Raw genomic sequence first — 20223 nt, forward strand, 5'->3', positions numbered from 1 at the left:
CCCCCCTTAAATTCGTCGTAAAAGGATGTAATTCACTGTATGCGTGAGCGTTCACAGTTCCCACCTTTCTACCGAATTTGGTGTCAATCGCTACAACCGTTTCCGAGAAAAATGCGTGTGACGGACAGGCAGACAGACAGACAGACAGTAAACCGATTTTAATAAGGTTTTGTGTTTACACAAAACCTTAAAAAGGGCTAGGGAGAATTAGATTCTTCTTGAATGGAATGAATTTTTAGGGGGGTTTTTCAGTAAATTTCTAAAAAGTAGTAATATACTATCAGTAAGTTTATTTGAGCAGATATCGGGATGGGACATATTTTGAGGCTAGATTTTATCTAGGCGCACCACCCTGATTTTTCAGATTTTAAGGTTGGGTAGTTTCCCAAAATGAGTCCTGTCTCACTTCAAGTGCGTACATTTTGACTCCTTACTCATGCACTTTGCAATTTATGCCAAAACTAATGTCAGTTTCGGAAAGTACCAATCGAGACCTTTCATTTGATACGCTACACAACTATATCCGGTGAAAAAAAGTTTTGAATCCCCCCTTTGCATGTATGAGGAGCCCCCCTTTAAACTAAATTTATGCCACTCGCTGTATGTGTGGGATTTCATAGTTCCCATCTGTCCACCAAATTTCGTTCGGATCGGTTTAGTCGTTTTGGAGAAAAATGCGTGTGACAGACAGACAGACAAACAGACATTGAATCGATTTTAATAAGGTTTTGTTTTACACAAAGCCTTAAAAATGGAAGTTCTTTGATTGAGAATAGAATGGTCTTGGGTATTCCCTATACTTGACAGCGGACCGCACTAATTTCTAGGAGTAACTGACTCCTTCCCCCTACTGCATAGATCACACTTTTTGGGCGAAAAACCAGCTTTTTCAAAAATTTGCTGACGGTTTTATAGTCGAGCAACTGACCGGGCGTCACCTCATTTCAGCCTTGTGGGGCGGTGTGACCTAAAGCCGCTATAGATGCGTTTGCTTCCTAATATATTATTTCAAAAGGAAGGGTACAAAAGACGATCTCCCTAAGGACATGATATTGTATAATAATATTTGCAGAATAAAATTCCAAGGAGAAATTGCGGATGATTCAGAAAAGAATAAAATAAACGCACGTTCATTAAAATTTTGAAATTCGGTAGCCATCTTAATCAATTTTTTGTTTCGGCCAATTTCAATATCGCTGAATATTTGAATTATCTCAAGAAAAACTGGTTGCGTTTTAATACCAAGTCGTAGCTATGGTTATCATGAATTTAAATTTTCTGCAAATTTTATGCATACCCTGGGTGCGAATCATTTTGGCAGGTCAATGAAATCAATCTATAATATTTATTGAGTAAATGCATGCGTTCACCTCCCATAAATTAATGCAATTCAACAGTAGCTATAGTGGGAAGGATGCAACGTCTTTGAATAATACAATAGAAATTTATTGATAAATCAACGTATAAATATTAGATGCCTATTTTCGGATGGTATCAGTAACTAATTGTCTTTATCAATAGTAACAAGATGAAAGTGTTTCTGTGCGTTTTGGCTTTAGTCGCCGCAGTAGCTGCTGGAGGCTGGGGTGGATATGGCGGTGGATGGGGTGGAAGTAGCGGAGGATATGGTGGTGGATGGGGTGGATATGGCGGAGGAGCCGGTTGGGGTGGCTCTGGAGGCTACGGTGGAGGAGCTGGATGGGGTGGTGGACATGGTGCTATAATTAAAGCTGTACCAGTTGTAACGAAAGTTATAAAAGTTAGTGGATATGGAGGTGGCATTGGAGGGGGATGGGGTGCTGGAGGTCTAGGAGGAGGTTGGTCTGGCGGATATGGCGGTTGGAGTGGCGCTGGTAAAATCGGAGGATATGGAGGTTGGAGCGGAGCTGGAGGAATCGGAGGTGGATGGGGTGGAAATGGCGGCTGGGGTGGTGCTGGCAAGATCGGAGGTTATGGAGGTGGATGGGGTGGTTATGGCGGTGGATGGAAGAGCTCTGGCTGGAAATGAATAATGTAATTTACTATAATTTATGTTACTGTACTGTATCTTAAATAAAAATAATTGTTCTTAAATTTATTTTTATTATTAAATCCCTTCAAATATAGTCTAGTGTCTGCCCAACCCGGCCTATTTCTGGCTTGCTTTATGACCCTAAGCTAGTTCAATCAGGAATTAAATGTTTGTTATCCCTCCAGCATAATAACATAGTGTCGTTAGTCTAACAGACACTATTAGAGAGTCAAAATATTGTGAGTCTTTAGTGAATCATGATGAGAGTTGATGGAAGCAGTCAGGCGTAATTTTCTCTCTAAAAGTGGTATGACTATAGAGTCCACAATCCATAACAAACCAACAGCATAGTCCTCCTCCTACTGTCGTAATCCCACGGTTTGGTTCTTCTGTTGCCGAGCTCGAAGATTTTCTGGGTGTCCGTATGCTGAGTGTGATGTTCTCGCGCTCTGGATGAAGAGATTTTGTACATCTCGGGTTGTTCTTCCCATGATGTATTTGGGTGGATTTGATGAGGATGGTGCTTCTCGCAGTTGCAACAGCATCACAGGCCACCTTTTCCTGGGCCAGCTAAAAAAATGATACATGATATGGTATACCTTACCCTTATCTTAGACCATTGTTAATGGTAAAAGGTTTCGGGAAGGACCTCGCTGCTTTTATGTGGCCTCACACATTGCTCAGCGTCAGCCTAGTCAGTTTTAAAAGTACTAATTTAGTCAGGACAACGAATTCTCTCATGCGATGTATAGTTTTAATCTGGCTATGCCATACTATCTATGATCTTTTCTGATTTGATATGGACCGATGTTGTTCTGGATACATGAGGCTATTTAGCCTAGCAAGACAGCGGAGAATATCTTATAGATACCTTTCTAATTGCATATATCGCCTCTTCGTTAATTATTAGGTGTTGATTCACTGTCCTAAACCTTAAGCATAAGTTGGCGAGCCTCTTGGTATAGTTGGTTGCCTCTATATTTAACCAGTTTGGCTGTAATTCCATTGGATTACGGCGTATTATGATTCTTAAGCCGATGAATTTCACGAGTTGTTTCTTTCGTCCGTTATCTTCACTTGGCGAGACTTTCAACTCGCCAACATTTTGGATGCTGTGCAGTTTATCAAAGTACTCAACCCAACGTCATATTGCTGACTTGTTAATTAGACTTTCTCTGTAAGTGAGATTGCTTCCTGTACGTCTCGAGTTCACAGACCTGCTAGTTTTCCAAGGTTCCCTTCTTTTGTTTTAAAAGTCATGTCTCTACTCGTCGGAGTGTTTGATAGTAAAGAGAATGTTGCTGGACCATAAATGGCATTCGAGATTACCAGGTTTTTGACAACAAGTCTCTATCTTTTTTGAAGCGGGCTCACATGGGACACAGTTAGCCGTTGTGAGTAGAACGTTGTTATTTTGTAATTTGCTGTACTATCACTTCGTTATATGCGCTTATAGAACAAACTTAAGGAGGGTTTCCAAGCAAATTTCTAAAATATAATAACATTTAAGCAGATATCGGAATGAAATGTATTTTGAAGCTTAGATTTCGTATGACAAACAGACAGACGAACAAACCGACATATTTGAAGCATGCTTGCTGGATGGGATCTTTGCTGAGATATGGAGACGCTAAAGACTAGTGCTACTGTCTAAAGCTGGTAAACCTCCTCTTCCAGACGCTGGAGCAGACAGATTGCTCCCGTCAGTAGGGTGTCTGATCTGTCAGCAAGACTAACTATTCGGCTGCGCACTCCAGTTCAACCATCGAAATGTTCAAATTAATTACCGGCTTAGCTTAAAAAGAGATGCACGAAATCAGCAAATATTTTGCGGTGATTACCCTTTATATGCAAAATGCATTCAACGTGGCCAATTGGAACTTTGTAAGGAGGTTTTTGTCAGCGATTTGTATAGTCAATTACTTAGCTGGACTTCTCGATAGCCATCTAAGAGGAACAAGGCTTTGGTACGACATAGACAGTGTACCCGACGAACACATTGCCCCACAAAGATCTATTCTTTGACCATTATTGTGAAACGTTACACATTTCTAGCGACGACACGATAGTAGGTTACGCCGATGACCTAGCGGTGGTTGTTGTTGGCAGACATCTCGCAAATATAGAATTGTGTTTATCTGGATTAATCACTTCTACAAAGACGTAACTGACAAACGCAGGTCTTGCACTAGCAGTGGGAACGACTACTTGAATAAGAATGAAGAACCACATCAAAACTCCAAAACCAACAATCAAATGTCTTGGAACCTTTACAGATGCTAGGGTGAATTTCGTAGCATGTCCCTGCAAAAATGATGCGAAATGTTGGAGTCCGCAATGCATCCGTTGGCTGCTTTTAGAGTGGCGAAACCTACACTGTTCTGTGAAGCACCAGTTTGGGCACCAGCATTGTATACCACATGCAATGCTCAAAGAATGAGTGTGGGTTAGGCCTAAAAGATGACTGCGTATCTATGTTGAGCCCGGTTTATCCTCTAATTATAATAGTCATTGGCGAAACAATCCATATTGGATCAAGGCCTTAAAGTGTGTTACACCACTTCTTTTAAGCCCGTAACGGTACACTACAGTGGTACACTGTAGGAGGCAATATAATAAGCATTGTGCTCGCCCGAGATTATTACGCTGATTTGACTCAACTGCTCATTTACAGCTGAGTCGACTGGTATTCGACATCAAATCGCGATACAAATCCCACTGCCACCAGTGAGATTTGCACCACGACCTTCCGTACGACAGCCTTGTGCTCTAACCATTCAGCTATCCTATTGGTATGTCGAAAAAGGACGCAAGTCAGAAATTTGCCGAGCTGGCGGCAACAACGGTGGAAACGGATGAAAAAATATCGAAGGACTCACAAATTGATTCCCAGGATCAAGGGATTACAGAACATGGTGGATATCGTAAATACCTGCATAGTTTTAAACTGGTAAGCTCACTTAATTTTTCTAGTTATGACGGTATTTCGGAGGATCCGAAGCATGTCTTCTTCCATTGTCTTAAGTTTGCGAAGTTCACTATAGTCCTCCCCCCTTCACTTCGAATCCACATTAAACTACACTTATGTCTACACACCAAATTAGTCAAACTAACCTGCAGCATGACAAAGCCCATTACTGTCATAAAAGCTGGCAAAGTTCCAGAGGTGCATTTATATATTCCGAGTACAAGAGCTATATTCTTGTTTCAACAAAACCAGCAAAATCGATAGTATTGGATCAGTAAAAAATGACTAGGATCTCCTTCGATGAGAGATCCTCGGTACCTAGAGCCGGCATCCTGATGTCAAAATTGTTAGACGCAAGAATGCTGCGACAATTCTGTTCCCAGGACCAAGTTGCGGTCAACTTACAATACTGGGTTGATGGTAAGAGGACAAACATCATAATTGCCTCCACTTACTTACCTTACGGTTCTTTGTGTCTTCCTAAAGCGAGAACTAAAGGACTAAATATCAGCTGGCCTTGAATTCGCAATAGGTAATGATGGAAACGCTCACCATATTTGCTGGAGGAGACGCAAATGCAAAAAAAGTCTAGAGGAAGCATTGGGAAGAATAGTAGCACCGGAAGGTCTAACTGCCGAAATGCTTGTGTGCGAGGACAACTGGAATGCAGTTTATCACGTGGTGGGATAGGTGCTGTGCAGGTTTGAAAGAGACAGGGGGCGAGGAAGAGGCGGTTGCGAATGCATTCAATGAAAGTTGACAGGAGTTAGGAGGTGGTTTAAGTGGGTAAAAATCTCACAAGCTAGAAGAAACGTACCTCTGTCCCCGTGACAAAAATGGAAGACATTGAAATTGATGGCATTTGCTCTTCATTTCTTAATAAAGGTTCATAAAATAGCTACTTCAATGAGAATTTCACCTCTTCATCAATTGCGCGAAGACGTTCGACGTATGAACAGGTAGTGTATCTCGAGTGCACTATGCGGGAAGGGCATTCCGGGAGAACTAATAGCTTTTATCAGAGCGACATAAGATGCGCAAAATGCCGCGTGCCGCATCGAGGTAAAATCTCTGTGGAATTTGAGGTCGAAAGCAGAGTCCGAAGGGTTGCGTCTTGTCACCGATATTATTTGTTCTTTTTATCGGTGGTGTTCTACATGCTGCCTTGTCCGCAGGGCATTGAGGAATTCGGTGAACGATGACATCTTTCCTCAAACACTTGGACTACACCGATGATATCTGTTTGCTCTCTCACCGCCTCACCCAGTCATGGACTTTGGCCAAATGGTTCTGGGTTCGGAAACAGAGGCAAATAAAGTTGGACTGCAAATAAACACCAACAAAACAAAGGTTCTCAGTCTGACATGTCATCGCACTCTCCCTATATGCATTAATCGGCACAACCACGAAGGCGTCGATCAATTTGTATACTAGAAAGCGTGGTTCCTGTCGCCGGTGACACCGAACTGGATGTTGCCTGAAGTATTAACAGAGCTAGATTTGCTTTCGTTGCTTTGTCTAAAATTTGGAAAGGCAGCTTTCTCAACATCAAGAGCAGGTTGAGACTGCTCTGTGCTAGTGTTCTATTGGTGTTACTATTTTGGACTAGCACGTGGAAAACGACCCCCCTTTGTCACTCAAAAGCTCGTGAATACCTAGCTCAGATGAGTCATCGGGGTCCAGTGGCCTGATACTATTTCGAACAAAGAATTTGGTCTGCACATAAGTCAGTTGCCTATAGAGGATGTGGTCCGAAAGCGGACGTGGCAATATCGTATATGTCGCACATTAAGGAGGGGTGACAATTTCATAGCTGGCATCGCCTATGAAGTGGAACCCATTCCCAAAAGAGGGTTGAGGAATGGGTCGCTCGAAAAGTGGTTGGTGCAAAACAGTGGAGGAGAGTGCAGGTATCTTGGGATGTCCTGGACGAGATAAAATGCATTTCGGCGCATCGTAAGCGATATCCTTGCGTGATTGACGCCATGCGCCCTACTAAGAGATGAATGGCAACAATATATTCTTTACGACCATTACATTTCCGGTACATTTCTATTTCCAGCACGGAACCAAGTGGATTGTCCACGAGCAGTGGATTTCGAAAGTGCCTTCCGATTGCAACCGCTTAAAACAAAAAGCTTCTTCGTCACTTTTCTCTGCTTTGAATGATCTCTTCTAATTCTTTATATCTTTGTCTAAAAATAGTCGCCTTTTAATTCGACATAAAAATTCCTGACGTGGAGGACGGTATTAAATTATTTAATAGCGAAACTAAAAAAATGGTCACGAGCCACATGATATTTAGCCATTTTCTAGATGGCATCTTCAAAATATGAATTTACAATAAATATGCAAATATGGTATCGTCCAAGAAAAGATTATTCAAATATTACAGATGAACCTCGGTTAGGAGACTGGGAAAAACCTTTTGGACATTTATTTGAAGAGAGTTGTAAATATAACGATCTCCCTAAACACCCCAGTGGGTTTCTAATAAGCATGAAATAATCAATTTGAGAAAGAAAACTTGAATAAAAAACTAATCTAAAATGTATGCTCGGTCGAGATCCGGTCATCCACAATGTTCTTATTATTTTCATCAAATGGCAAATTTTTATCGCGTTCTTGAAAGAATTTACGAGTTTTTCTAGATAGTAGTGTCCACTCATACGAGAATGGAAATTATATAGCATTTGGCGTCTGAGATAAATTACTTAAGCTTAGGTCCAGGATAAGCCGGATAGGTGGATAGGCATATTTATGTTTTAATCATAAAGACAGACTCATTAGCTCGCAAATCAAATCTGACCAGATTCACTTTTAACCACTAAGAAGCTTAAAATAGATTAACACAAAACTAAACATTCAGATGCTTTATATGTTTCTAAACAAGATTTGCGTATAATACTCGTAAAACTACGATGACCAGTTCTTTGCGTCTAACACTTAATAAAGTTAACATAGAACTTCCCCGGTAATGCGTGCATATATATATTGACCGCATGGGTCCCGAAAAGTCAGTATCTATTCGTAGCTACAAAACAACAGTAACAACATGAAAGTATTCTTGTGCGTGTTAGCCCTTGCCGTTGCTGTCTCCGCTGGAGGCTGGGGAGGTTACGGTGGAGGATACGGTGGCGGATATGGTGGAGGCTGGGGTGGATATAGCGGAGGTTGGGGTGGACACGGCGGATACAGTGGAGGATGGGGTGGACACGGCGGATACAGCGGAGGATGGGGACATGGAGGAGGCTACCTAGGCGGTTTGGGTGGTGGCTATGGAGGACACACTGCTGTTGTTAAGACCGTAGCTGTTCCGGTTGTTAAACCCGTACCTGTTCCAGTTGTTAAGACTGTAGCTGTCCCAGTCCCTGTAAAGGTCGCTACTGTTGGATATAGCGGAGGCTGGGGAGGCCATGGCGGATATGGTGCTGGCTTTGGCGGATATGGTGGTGGCTACGGTGGTGGATACGGAGGCGGATTTGGTGGCGGATACGGAGGTGGATTCGGTTACAAAAGCCACGGCTGGAAGTAAATAGCTTTAGTTGCTTAGACTTAAAAGACCAATTGTTTGGAACTATGTTTGAAACGAACGGTGTCGAATAATAATGTTTTTTTGAAATTCAAATCATCCACTTTATTAATACTATTAATAAAATTTTTAATTTTTTGAGCCTATTAAAAATAATGGTCGAATCACGGCTTTTCAGATACGTAGGTACACTGTCAAGTGTAACTACGACCCTGGTCTGTTTTCATATCATTTGTTCGATGCATATTTAAGGTAATGGTAACAAGAAAGGGAAGGTTGCTTATATAATTCCCTTCACTGAACCTTTGATGTGTATATGGCTCTGATGAGAAAAGGTAAAGAAGGAGTAGATTGGAACCAGAAATTACACATAAAGAACCGTGGTATCTTCATTTTAAAAAGAAAGTTATCACAACTGAACCCTAATGCAATGAATGCTATAACAGGCGACAGTGAAGTTGCCTCCTGACCCGCCGGTGGTGTTGACCTGCCAAGCAATGGTCCACACAATGATTATAAAACTCGAAAATCGGGACATTCCTGACGGAAATCGGTTGGAACAGAGTAAATAAACTTAAACTTTGAAGGCACACTACTCTACAAATTTTTATTTTAACCTAAAAACAAGAAAAAATTCTGAAGCAGAGCGTTCCATTTGTATGAAACTAGTCATATATTTGCACTTAGAATTTCACATTATTCACTTCATTATGATAGTTATATTTTGATTTAGATTGTCGTGAATTTACACATAAGGGACGTACTTTGTCGAACTGTAACTTTGTCAATATTATAATAGTACACTTTCCATCAAACTTTCCAAAATCATGCGCCATATTTTGGGGTTAAGTTAAAAAATAGGGTAATATAATAACTTTACTTGGATAACTATTACGATGGAAGGTATTTTGATGCCTAGATAGTGTAATGACCTAAAGGGGAATAGTGATGGTCAAACGACGTCCTGAGTGGCCGAAGACGACCTAGAGGGAAGAACTATTCTAAAAACCTAACAACTTAGCGAAATTAAAGATGAAAGTTCACCCGCAAATAATGAATCTCCATCTGAGTATCCGGTCAACACGTGCTTGCACGCCTCTGTGCTAGCCTGGCTCGGTTATGTACCTGAGTCAAATCAGGGTAATAATCTCGGGCGAGCGCAATACTGACCACATCCCCTCCTACAGTGTACTACAGTGTCCCGTTACGGAATTAAATGAAGTGGTCTAACACACTTCAAGACCCTGATCCAATATGGATTGTTGCGCCAATGATTATTATTATTTCCGAGTTATCACAATCTCGCCAGATCCCGGATTTTACCTAATACGAACACTAAGTGCCAAGTATTTAGGCTCTTATGATCCTACCTACTTAAAAACTAAAGGGGCGCTGTTGGCGGTGGCCGGTGGTAGGTTAATGGGAGAATCCGTCGAGAACTCCCCGCAACATCGAGCACGTATGCAGAATAGTGTACTTCTGCATGGTTTAAACCACACTGTGCGAAAGTCCCAAAACATCAAGGGAGTTACAATACCTGTAGTTGACAATATTATCGAACCTACAACCACCCGCTCGAGACGCCAAATTTCTTTGATTTCCCTAGCCAGTGGGTCATAATTCACCTTCTTCTCCACGTATTTCCGTTCAATGTTGTAATGATAGGGGATGACATCATCAATTATATACGCGAAGCGACCCGTCTTCTCAACTTACAGCGATCAGTCAGAACTTGCCGGTCCCAATACATGCTGTAAGCAGAATTATCAAGTACTGCTTGCGGCTCATATCGATAAATCGGACATGTTCCCGTGATCAGCCCATGCTTGTATTCAAGGTTTTGATGGATAACCTTACATACAGCATTATGTCTGGTGATGTATTGCACCAGTGCCATAACAGTACAGCCTGAAATGAAATGGTCCAACGTCTCTAACGTCGAACCACACATTTTGCACTGGTCGTTCTCCACCCGTTCTTTCATGATGACATTTTTATAAGCTCGGGTGGCGACCACGCCATCCTGAATGGCGCACATGTACCCCTCCGTCTCTACAAAGAGCTTCCTAGTACACAGCCATCTGTTTGGCAAATGCAAATCGACAAATAGCTGCCAAAGACAATTCACGTGCTTACCGTGCATTGCCTTCGAATTCCATTCATCAATCCGCTCTTGCTCCGACTTCACCCCACTCAGAGGATTGAAAGGTCGATCCTTCAAGTTAAGTGGGGTCATTCCACAATCTGCCTTACAGACAGTCGCATGCAAAGGGCTCGTCTGCTCTTTGCTGGAAAAATAAGCGAGCAGCGAGTCGACTTGGCGATGATGTTGTGCCGTCACGTCAACCATACCTCTACCTCCGATGTCACGAGGCAGGTTCATCCGCCCCACGGCAGAGTTTGGATGATGCATTCGGAATTTGAACATAGTTGTCCGTATCCGTCGCTGGACGTTTTCCAGATTGGTCTTCATCCACGACAATATTTCGAATGCATAAGCTAGTAAAGGGTAGCGAATACATTCAATGCGCTATCTTATTCTTTCCCAAGATATGCCCCAGCTTCACACGTTGCAGAAATTTGGACAGCAGAGCATCCTTGGGAACACCAACTCGAGCATGGGTTCCTTGCAGAATTCCTAGGTAATTGTAGAAGTCTGTCTCGGTCATAACTTCGATGTGGAAGTGGCCAATGCTATGTCCGGCATGCGGCTCATGATGACCTTTGCAAATGGCTTCGATTCAACACTTGCCTAATCCAAACTCCATCCGAATATCGCGGCTGAACATGTCTACTATTGGCAACAGACTTCTAAAATTACCATGAAAAGGAGTTCAGTGCCATACAAAACAAAAGGGGACTCAATGAATCCCCCTGAACGATGCCCCTCCGTATACGGATGGGCTCTGAAGTATTAACACCCTCAGATGTATGCACTGATAAGGTCGTATGCCACCCTTCCATGACTGTCGCCAAAAACTTTATTAGTTTCGGATCAATGCGATACAGATGTAGGATATCGATTAGCCAGGTATGCGCGACGCTACCAAAAGCCTTGGCATAATCGATATAGCAACTAAAGAAGTTTCTTTGGCCTCTAGTTGCTTGTCCTGCAAGTACCGAATCGTGTCCTTCTTAGGAATAAGGTAAGTAATTCCCGCAGTGAGGAATGCTGAAAATTCCTCCGGCCGAGTCATGACCTGATTTCTGCTGTGTGCCAACCGACTGTGCACGCTGGTAAATTTCTTATACCAAAAATTCTGCGCCCAGGTCTGGGCTCCTCCAGTTCTTCGAGCTGTTTATGACTCGTCGAACTTCCTCTTTGGTAACATCCGCAAAATTCATGTCAGACGTATTGACATAGCGGGTGCGGCGGTGATCCACTCATCATGCTCAGCATGTTGGACGGGTTACCCCCAATATTCTTTCGCTTCCGTTACCGAAAACTGCACTGTCTGGACGCTCTGTTGGGATGCGTTGAGAGATATGAAAAAGCTCTGCTGGTTCGTCGCGTATTTCGCATTCTGGACACATCCGAAGTCAGTTTCGCCATACCGTCGACTGCATATGACAGAAAGTTTCTGCTTTAGTGTGTCCAGAATTTCAACTATAGTGTCTCACTAGGGATGGTATAGTTTCTGTAACTCCTCTGCACTTTCTTTTCTCACCAGTCTGCTGGCATTGCCGGTACTGATCTGGATTAGTCTAGCAATATCCCGCCTTAGTGAGTCCCGCCGACGTTCCAGACATTCCATGGATCTCTTCGGTCACTCAAACCAATAACACGAAATTGAATCTTCTGACCGTGCAGTCTGACAACAGTAACTGCACCACAATACACAAGTGATTGTAGTTGCAGCAGCGACATATCAGCACACAGTCGAGATGCAATCTCATTATTAATTTGAGATAGAATTCTCGCAGTTGCTGGCGATGAATAGAGCCTGGGAATACCGGGTCTTTGCAAAAGATCTATTTCCGAGAATTCTATACACGCTCTTTGGAATTCGTCCCAAACCTGCAGTGCGGCGTGGTCTTGTTGATACCGGCGCCTCTGCCCCCACCGACTATCGGTTACCAGTTTCCGCGGTGGCCTCAAGTCGAACACGCTCCCTGATGGTGGCCGGGATTGTGTCGCTGCGAGTTATAAAACGATACTGGTCTGCGACTCGCTGCACAGTCACGTGCGCGAATTGCGGGAAACGCTCGACGAATATCTATTGTAACAAGAGGCAGTAAGATGTTGAACCCACCCTCTCCGTTATTTCATAGTAGGAGCGGATGATGAAGAGGTTCATTTCTTCAGTCCGCTGCCTACGCAAACCTGCTGAAGTGGTCGCCACAGATTGCGGCAAAACAGTTGTAGCAGGCGGAACAATGTTCCTGCTCATCATGGCGCCTAGATATTGGTGATTGGGACGACTAGCGATTTCGACGCCATACTGTCCATTACGGGAGCCCGACTCAGTCACCAAGTCAGATGACGCCCCCTGGTTATCCGTGCCAGACTTCAAAGTTCTTCTTCTTTTCATTTTTAATGGTGCATTTTGTCCCTAGCTGCCAGGTGTGGTGGTAACTTCATGAGTAAGTAATCTGCAAGACTGCAAAGTTCCTGCACTTTCTCCGCTTATCCCCTGACATGCCGCGGTGGCGTCTTCTTTCATAACCGAGTTTGGGACCGGCTATCGCGGTTATAGGGTTAAAGCTCTTACTGTATAAGACTATGCTCTTTTAGCTAATCTTCTGTGTGTCTTTGTTTTGTTTGTGTTACAGTTTTTAAATACAATTTAAATTCTGTTGTATTCTTTCAATATCGATCGCCTATTTTTTTACTTTACCTTTTAACCACCTAGTCTTTTTCTTCAAAATAAATTATAAACCGTTTTCTTCTTATTTACAAAAGCATTTATCTAAAAACAATGCACCACACTTTGTTACTATTTCACACTGCCTATTTCTCCTATTTTTTATGAGCGAGCCGAAGTGTTCGGAGCCGCGGTTGGAGACAGAAGAGACCGACTTATTTCCATGCGGTCCTTACTGTCCCAACCAACGGCATTTTTTTACCGCTGGTTCTCCACTCCCCTGGTGCGTTCTGAAAACGAGTGAGTGGAGAGTTTCCGCGTTCAGCGCCATCTACCCGTCCGCATCCGCAACATCCGAAATAAATTTCGAATGCTGCAGATCCTGCCGCGCCACATCACTCCGCCCCCAGACGAAACCTAGGGGGTTTCGGCGACGGATCCCCGAACTTCGTTCGCCGTTAATCCACAAAGCGGACACGACGTTGCTTCGGGGCGCACACGGGTTTCAGCCTGGACAAAGAGACCGCCTTTTTGTGACCACCGATCTCGAGCTGGAAGAAATGTTCTCCCCTCTCGAGAACGCGGTACGGGCCCTCATATGGAGGCTGCAGCGGCTTCCGGACGGCATCCGTCCTGATCAGCACGTGCGTGCACGTGTCCAGTTCCTTGGGCGAACAAGCAGGTATGGACGAGTGTCGAGTGGGTGGTGGCGCTTTGATGCGTCGGAGATTGTCCCTCAGCAGACGCACCAACCCCGACTCCGTGAGACCCGATCTCTTGTCGAAGACCGGATCGCTTGGGAGTCTTGGGTTCTCCCCGTAAACCAGCTCCGCGGGGCTGGCAGCAAATTCCTCTCGGCGGGTTGTACGAAGGCCGAGTAGGACGAGAGGCAAGACTTGAGTCCAGGACGGGTCGTCGTGTGCCATAATGGCGGCTTTCAGCGTCCGGTGCCAACGTTCTAGCATCCCATTGGACTGCGGGTGGTATGCAGTAGTCCGCTGGCGTTTAAAACCCAGGAGTTTGCCTAACTCGGAGAAAAGGGTGGACTCAAATTGCATTCGCTGGTCAGTGATGATCACTGCAGGGACGCCAAAGCGAGGTATCCACTCTCGGCAGAGGGCTTCGGCACAAGATTGCGCCGTAATGTCCTTCAGAGGTATTGCCTCAGGCCACCGCGTGAACCTGTCGATGATTGTGAGGCAATACTTGTAACCGTGCGAGTCTCGCAAAGGCCCTATTATGTCGAGGTGTATGGTGTGGAAACGCTTGGTAGTGCGGGGGAATGAGCCCACTTCTTTCCTTACATGCCTGGAGACTTTACACTTCTGGCATGCGATGCACTCTCTGGCCCAGGAATTGATATCCTTGTTCATGGAGGGCCAGAAGTATTTTCCGGTGACTAACCGGTTTGTTGTCCTGATGCCGGGGTGCGCCAAGTCGTGAACTGCGTGGAACACTTCCTTGCGAAATGTGGCCGGAACGTATGGCCGAGGTCCCTTTTCCGAGTCTTCGCAGCAGAGCGAGAGGTTTGAGCCGAAGATGGGCAACTCCCGAAATTTGTATTTGGGGTTGGACTTGAGGCTCTGAAGTGCTGCGTCATCCACTTGCGCCTTGGCAATAGCCGAGAAATCGAGTGAGGCGGGGATGTTAATTTCGGAGACACGAGACAAAGCGTCAGCAACAATGTTGTCCTTCCCGGACACGTGCTGGATGTCTGACGTGAACTGGCTTATGAAGCTCAGGTGTCGAAGCTGACGAGGGGACGCTTTGTCGGGCTTCTGTTTCAAAGCGAACGTGAGAGGCTTATGGTCCGTGAACACTGTGAACGGCCTGCCTTCTAGGGAGAAACGGAAGTATTTGATGGACAGGTATGCGGCGAGCAGTTCGCGATCGTAGGTGCTGTAGTTCCGTTGAGCGGGATTCGAGAAGAAGCTCAACGGCTGCCAAACTTGGTCCACCTTTTGGTGAAGGGCAGCACCTACTGCGATGTCAGAGGCATCAACAAAAACGGCTAGGGGTGCATCTTGATGAGGAAATGCCAAAAGTGTAGCATCAGCCAGTTGCTGTCTGGATTTATTGAACGCGCAGACAGCCTCTTCAGACCACACAACCTCTCGTGTGTCTTTTGTTTTGGGGCCAGACAAGTACGCGTTCAAAATGGACTGGTGATGGGCGGCCTTGGGCAGGAAACGACGATAAAAGTTTAGCATGCCCAAGAACCTCCTCAACTCCCTCACTGTTTTTGGACGCGGGAAGCTTGTGATTGCTTGCACCTTGTCTGGGTCGGGCTGTATTCCTTCAGAAGAAATGGAGTGGCCGAGGAATCTCACCTGTTTTTGAAGGAATTTGCACTTCTCAACGTTTAAGACTAAACCGGCCTCAAGGAGACGTTGAAAAATGCACTCGAGATGGGCTAAGTGCTCAGACTCAGTAGAAGAAGCGACCAAAACATCATCCAAGTAGACGAAACAGAAATCGAGGTTTCGCAGGACTGAGTGAATGAACCTTTGAAAGGTTTGCGCCGCATTGCACAATCCGAAAGTCATTCGGGTGAACTCGAAGAGTCCAAAGGGTGTGCATATTGCCGTCTTTGGAATGTCTTCAGGAGCTACTGGGATTTGGTGGTATGCCTTGGCTAAGTCCAAGGTCGAAAAGATGCGGCAATTCGCGAGGTGATGCGCAAAGTCGTGGATGAGTGGAATCGGATATCGGTCAGGAACAGTCTGTGCGTTTAGCCTTCTGTAATCCCCACAGGGACGCCATTCGCCATTTGGCTTAGGGACCATATGTAAAGGGGAAGACCAACAGCTGTTTGAGGGCCTGCAGATACCATGTTGAACAAGTTGTTCAAATTCTTTCCGCGCGATAGCCAGTTTCTGGGGTGGTAGAGGACGCACCTTTGAGAAAATCGGGGAACCAGTAGTATTTATGTGGTGCTGCACATTGTGCTTTACTGGTTTCGAGAGACTACACTCGGTAGTTATCTGGCTGAACTTTTGGAGGAGTGTCCGAACACGAGAGTCGGAGATGTCTTCCAAAAGAACGGAAAGGTTATTGTCAGCGTGAGATACCATTTGGCCCGACGAATTTAGTTTGGTTGTGGGGTCTATAAGGGACTTATGTTGCAAGTCCACCAGCAACCCATAGTGACACAAGAAGTCTGCGCCTAATATGGGGAAGCTGACATCCGCCAGGATGAAACGCCACGGAAACGTCCTACGCAAGCCAAGACTCACGTCCACTTGCCTGTACCCGTATGTATTGATGCGAGAGGAATTTGCTGCCGCCAGTTTGAGGGGTTGTGGGTATAGTCGATGATGCTGGGGTACGGGAAGAACCGAAACCTCCGCACCCGTGTCGACGAGGTAGTTGCGCCTGCTGAGGGGGTCGAAAATAGTTAGGCGACGTGGCGCTGCGCTCTGGGTGGCCGTCGCCAAGACCCCCCGCGGACCTAGTTTTTTGTGGTAGGCGCGAATTTGCAAGGTAGCGTACATCTTGTCGCTTTATCTCCGAAGTTACGATGATACCAGCAAATACCCTGGTCCGCAGGCTGTCTTGACGACCTGCTACCCGAACGCCCTTTTCGTGTGGCAGACCGTGAGCGAGCTCGCGACCTGGCACTCGAACGCTGAGCGTCCAACGTCGCCCGCATCTCGGCCACGCTGGCAGTTAAGGCCGCGATCTCGCGCCGTAAGTCGCTGACCTCATCCGACGGTGGTTGAACGGCCGCTATGGTTGGGCGAACGTACACCTCCTGTACCTGATCGGCCGTTGCTGCTAGTTCCTCCAAGGAACCGGAGACGCAGGCTAGGATCGCCTGGGTGCCCTCCGGGAGCCGACGCAGCCAGAGCGACTTGGTCAGGTCGTCGCCGATCTTGCTCCCACCCAATTGCCTCATTTCACGAAGCAATTGGCTGGGAGTTCGATCACCCAACGTTAAACCCGCCAGCAAGTGGTCTAATTTTGCCGACTCGCTTGCCGACAGGCGCCTGATTAACTCGCTCTTGAGCTGAGCGTACGATGCCGACTTCACTACGTCGGACACCAGAAGTATGGACTCTTCGTCCAGGCCGACCACCGCGTAGTTGAAACGGGTCGCGTCCGATGTGATGCCGGACATTTGGAACTGTGCTTCCAAATGCACGAACCACAGCTCGGGGTTCCGCCGCCAAAACGGAGGAACACGTACGGCGAGGGCGGTCACTTGTGGGTCCGATGGGCCTGCCGCGTCTTTATTGTCGAACGACATTTTTCTTACCGAAAAGTACCAGTTTGTGATGCAGACGCGGTGAGTTTATACTGAAACGCGGTGAAATTTACACCGACACGGCAGGCCGTACCCACAAATGCACGCACGAACCGAGAAAAACGACGACCGAAGCGGACGCTCTCCAGCGCAGACCAAAGACACCAAGACAACGGAGAACTCGCGATGCTAAACACCTCAACGCCGTCTCTTGCAGCGGCTTTAATTTTATTATCACTTTTTAATATAATGAACAATTAGTGCGAATAGTGCACAACTAATGCTACAATTGAATTTGGATATAAAATGATTACAGAGATGAGATAATATGAGATAATGAGATAATAATATATATAATAATTTCAAGCCGAGCTGGGGTCCTCCTCGACGGCGGCGCTGGTTCAAATTCGTCGGGCTGTAGCTGCGGCGTTGGCGGTGCTGGGGACGTCCGTTTGCTGCTGTTGATCGTTGTCGTGACTACTCCTAAATTCTCAAGGAAAATGTGCTCACCAAAATGACGACGGCAATGACGCGGCCACTGACTGCGGGGAGACCGGACGGTTGTTCAACTTATCCTTTCCGAACGCTGCAGCGCCAAATTGCTCTGAACCTGCTCGCGGGCTGGACTCTGCCCAATTCTGATTTTCCGGATTTATTATTTTTACGCCATTAATCCGCCCACACACATTGGGAACACTTCTGAAGCGCGGATAGTATTTCCTGCAAAGATTGTCGGAAGGTCGTGGCAATGATGGCTGGTCCGGTGCGTGAAAGGTGTTGTGCAGGAGGGCGCGCGTACGGGAAGTCGCGTGAAAATCGCTTGCCGTACGGTCTACTGATGTTTTTGATAGATTTCTCGGTGTTTGGAAGTTCTATTTCTGCCGTGTTGCTCGGACGAATTTTGTCGTTAATAGAACTTCACCAATGGCGGCGATGGCGGATAATTTGTCACTTTTTTAATATCGGGGTCACCACTTTAGCTAATCTTCTGTGTGTCTTTGTTTTGTTTGTGTTACAGTTTTTAAATACAATTTAAATTCTGTTGTATTCTTTCAATATCGATCGCCTATTTTTTTACTTTACCTTTTAACCACCTAGTCTTTTTCTTCAAAATAAATGCCTATTTCTCCTATTTTTTATGAGCGAGCCGAAGTGTTCGGAGCCGCGGTTGGAGACAGAAGAGACCGACTTATTTCCATGCGGTCCTTACTGTCCCAACCAACGGCATTTTTTTACCGCTGGTTCTCCACTCCCCTGGTGCGTTCTGAAAACGAGTGAGTGGAGAGTTTCCGCGTTCAGCGCCATCTACCCGTCCGCATCCGCAACATCCGAAATAAATTTCGAATGCTGCAGATCCTGCCGCGCCACACTCTTGCCAATCCTCATGTGTTCCTCGGGAACCTTGTTAAGAAGAAAAATTGCGAACTTTTGGCTGCGTTCGAGAGAAGAATCCTCCGAAGAATTTTCAACCCCTTATATGAGGACGGATGATTCCGTAGCCCATATCTATGAGCGACAGCACCACCGTTTGTCCGTTGTAGATCAAATTCGGCTCAATAGGTTGCGGTGGGCGGGTCGCGTAATCCGTATGGATGAAGATGATCCTGCCCGGAGAGTCTATGAGGGCAATATCTATGGCAGGCCTAGATCAGATACCGGTTATTGCACCGTTAATTATAATGATGATTTTTTGCTCGTCAGTTCGCTTCTTCCGGCGGAAACAAAACCCAAAGCGTTATCCTCCCTTTTGAGAAGATATGATCTCCAGTGGGTGTGTTTTACGTGGAGTCTCCAACAGCAATTTTGAAATTGAAAGCAATACTAAGTAATTTTGAACAGGAATGGTATATCTCCAGTTTCCCGATCCTAATTCCATTCATACTCCTATGACACATTTTTAGCTCAATTTTTACTGCATAGGGCCTATGCAACCGGCATAAAGCATGTTTTGCATTGATGACATGAACTAGGCCATTGGTTGTGTTAATGAGAAGAGAATATTCTCTAAATTTATGAGTAGCAGCTTTTATGCGTCAATGCATCTGTATGCATCGGACATCATATGTTCTAGGTATTGTGGAAAGTTGCAGGAGTGGCTAAGGGTGCACCTTATGTACTGTTGTTTTCCGATTAGTTCAACGTTGATCTTTATTTTGGTTTCCTGCAAATTCAGTCTAGTTGTTGAGATAACATGAAAGCATTTTTGTCTGGCTGGAAACAGATGGTAATTTGGCACCCCCTTGAATATACCCGAACCAAACCTATGTATGACCGAGAAAAGCGAAAAATCCCGACGTTCCAAATGTGCACTTCAAACACATCAACAGATAAAAGAAGCTAAAATGATTCTGCATTTATATATTTCTTTCCTTTTTTGAGGTCTTGTGTAAAAACCTTATTAAAATCAAGTCACTCTCTGTCTGTCTGTCACAGGCACTTTTCCCCAAAATGGCTAAATCGATCCGAGTAAAACTCAATAGGCATAAGGGAGCTATGAAATCCCGTAGATAGAATGAGTGATATAAATTTACGTGGAGTTTAAAGGGGGGCTCCCCATACATGCAAAGAGAGGATGTACATTTTTTTCAACCAATGTAGTCATATGACTACATCAAAAGAAAGGTCTGAATTAATACTTTCCGAAACTGAGATTAGTTTTGA

General features: G+C 45.2%; 1 protein-coding gene across 1 annotated transcript; it reads left to right on the plus strand.

The window, feature by feature from the left end:
• Positions 1-1481: 1481 nt before the first annotated feature.
• On the plus strand, positions 1482-8607 carry LOC119657057 (glycine-rich cell wall structural protein-like). Its single transcript, XM_038063811.1, has 2 exons — positions 1482-2002; positions 8014-8607. The coding sequence occupies exons 1-2, from the start codon at positions 1529-1531 to the stop codon at positions 8512-8514; spliced, it is 975 nt and encodes a 324-aa protein (XP_037919739.1). The 5' UTR covers positions 1482-1528; the 3' UTR covers positions 8515-8607.
• Positions 8608-20223: the final 11616 nt, after the last annotated feature.

The sequence above is a fragment of the Hermetia illucens genome, chromosome 5, assembly GCF_905115235.1.
Source record: "Hermetia illucens chromosome 5, iHerIll2.2.curated.20191125, whole genome shotgun sequence".
NCBI lineage: Eukaryota > Metazoa > Arthropoda > Insecta > Diptera > Stratiomyidae > Hermetia > Hermetia illucens.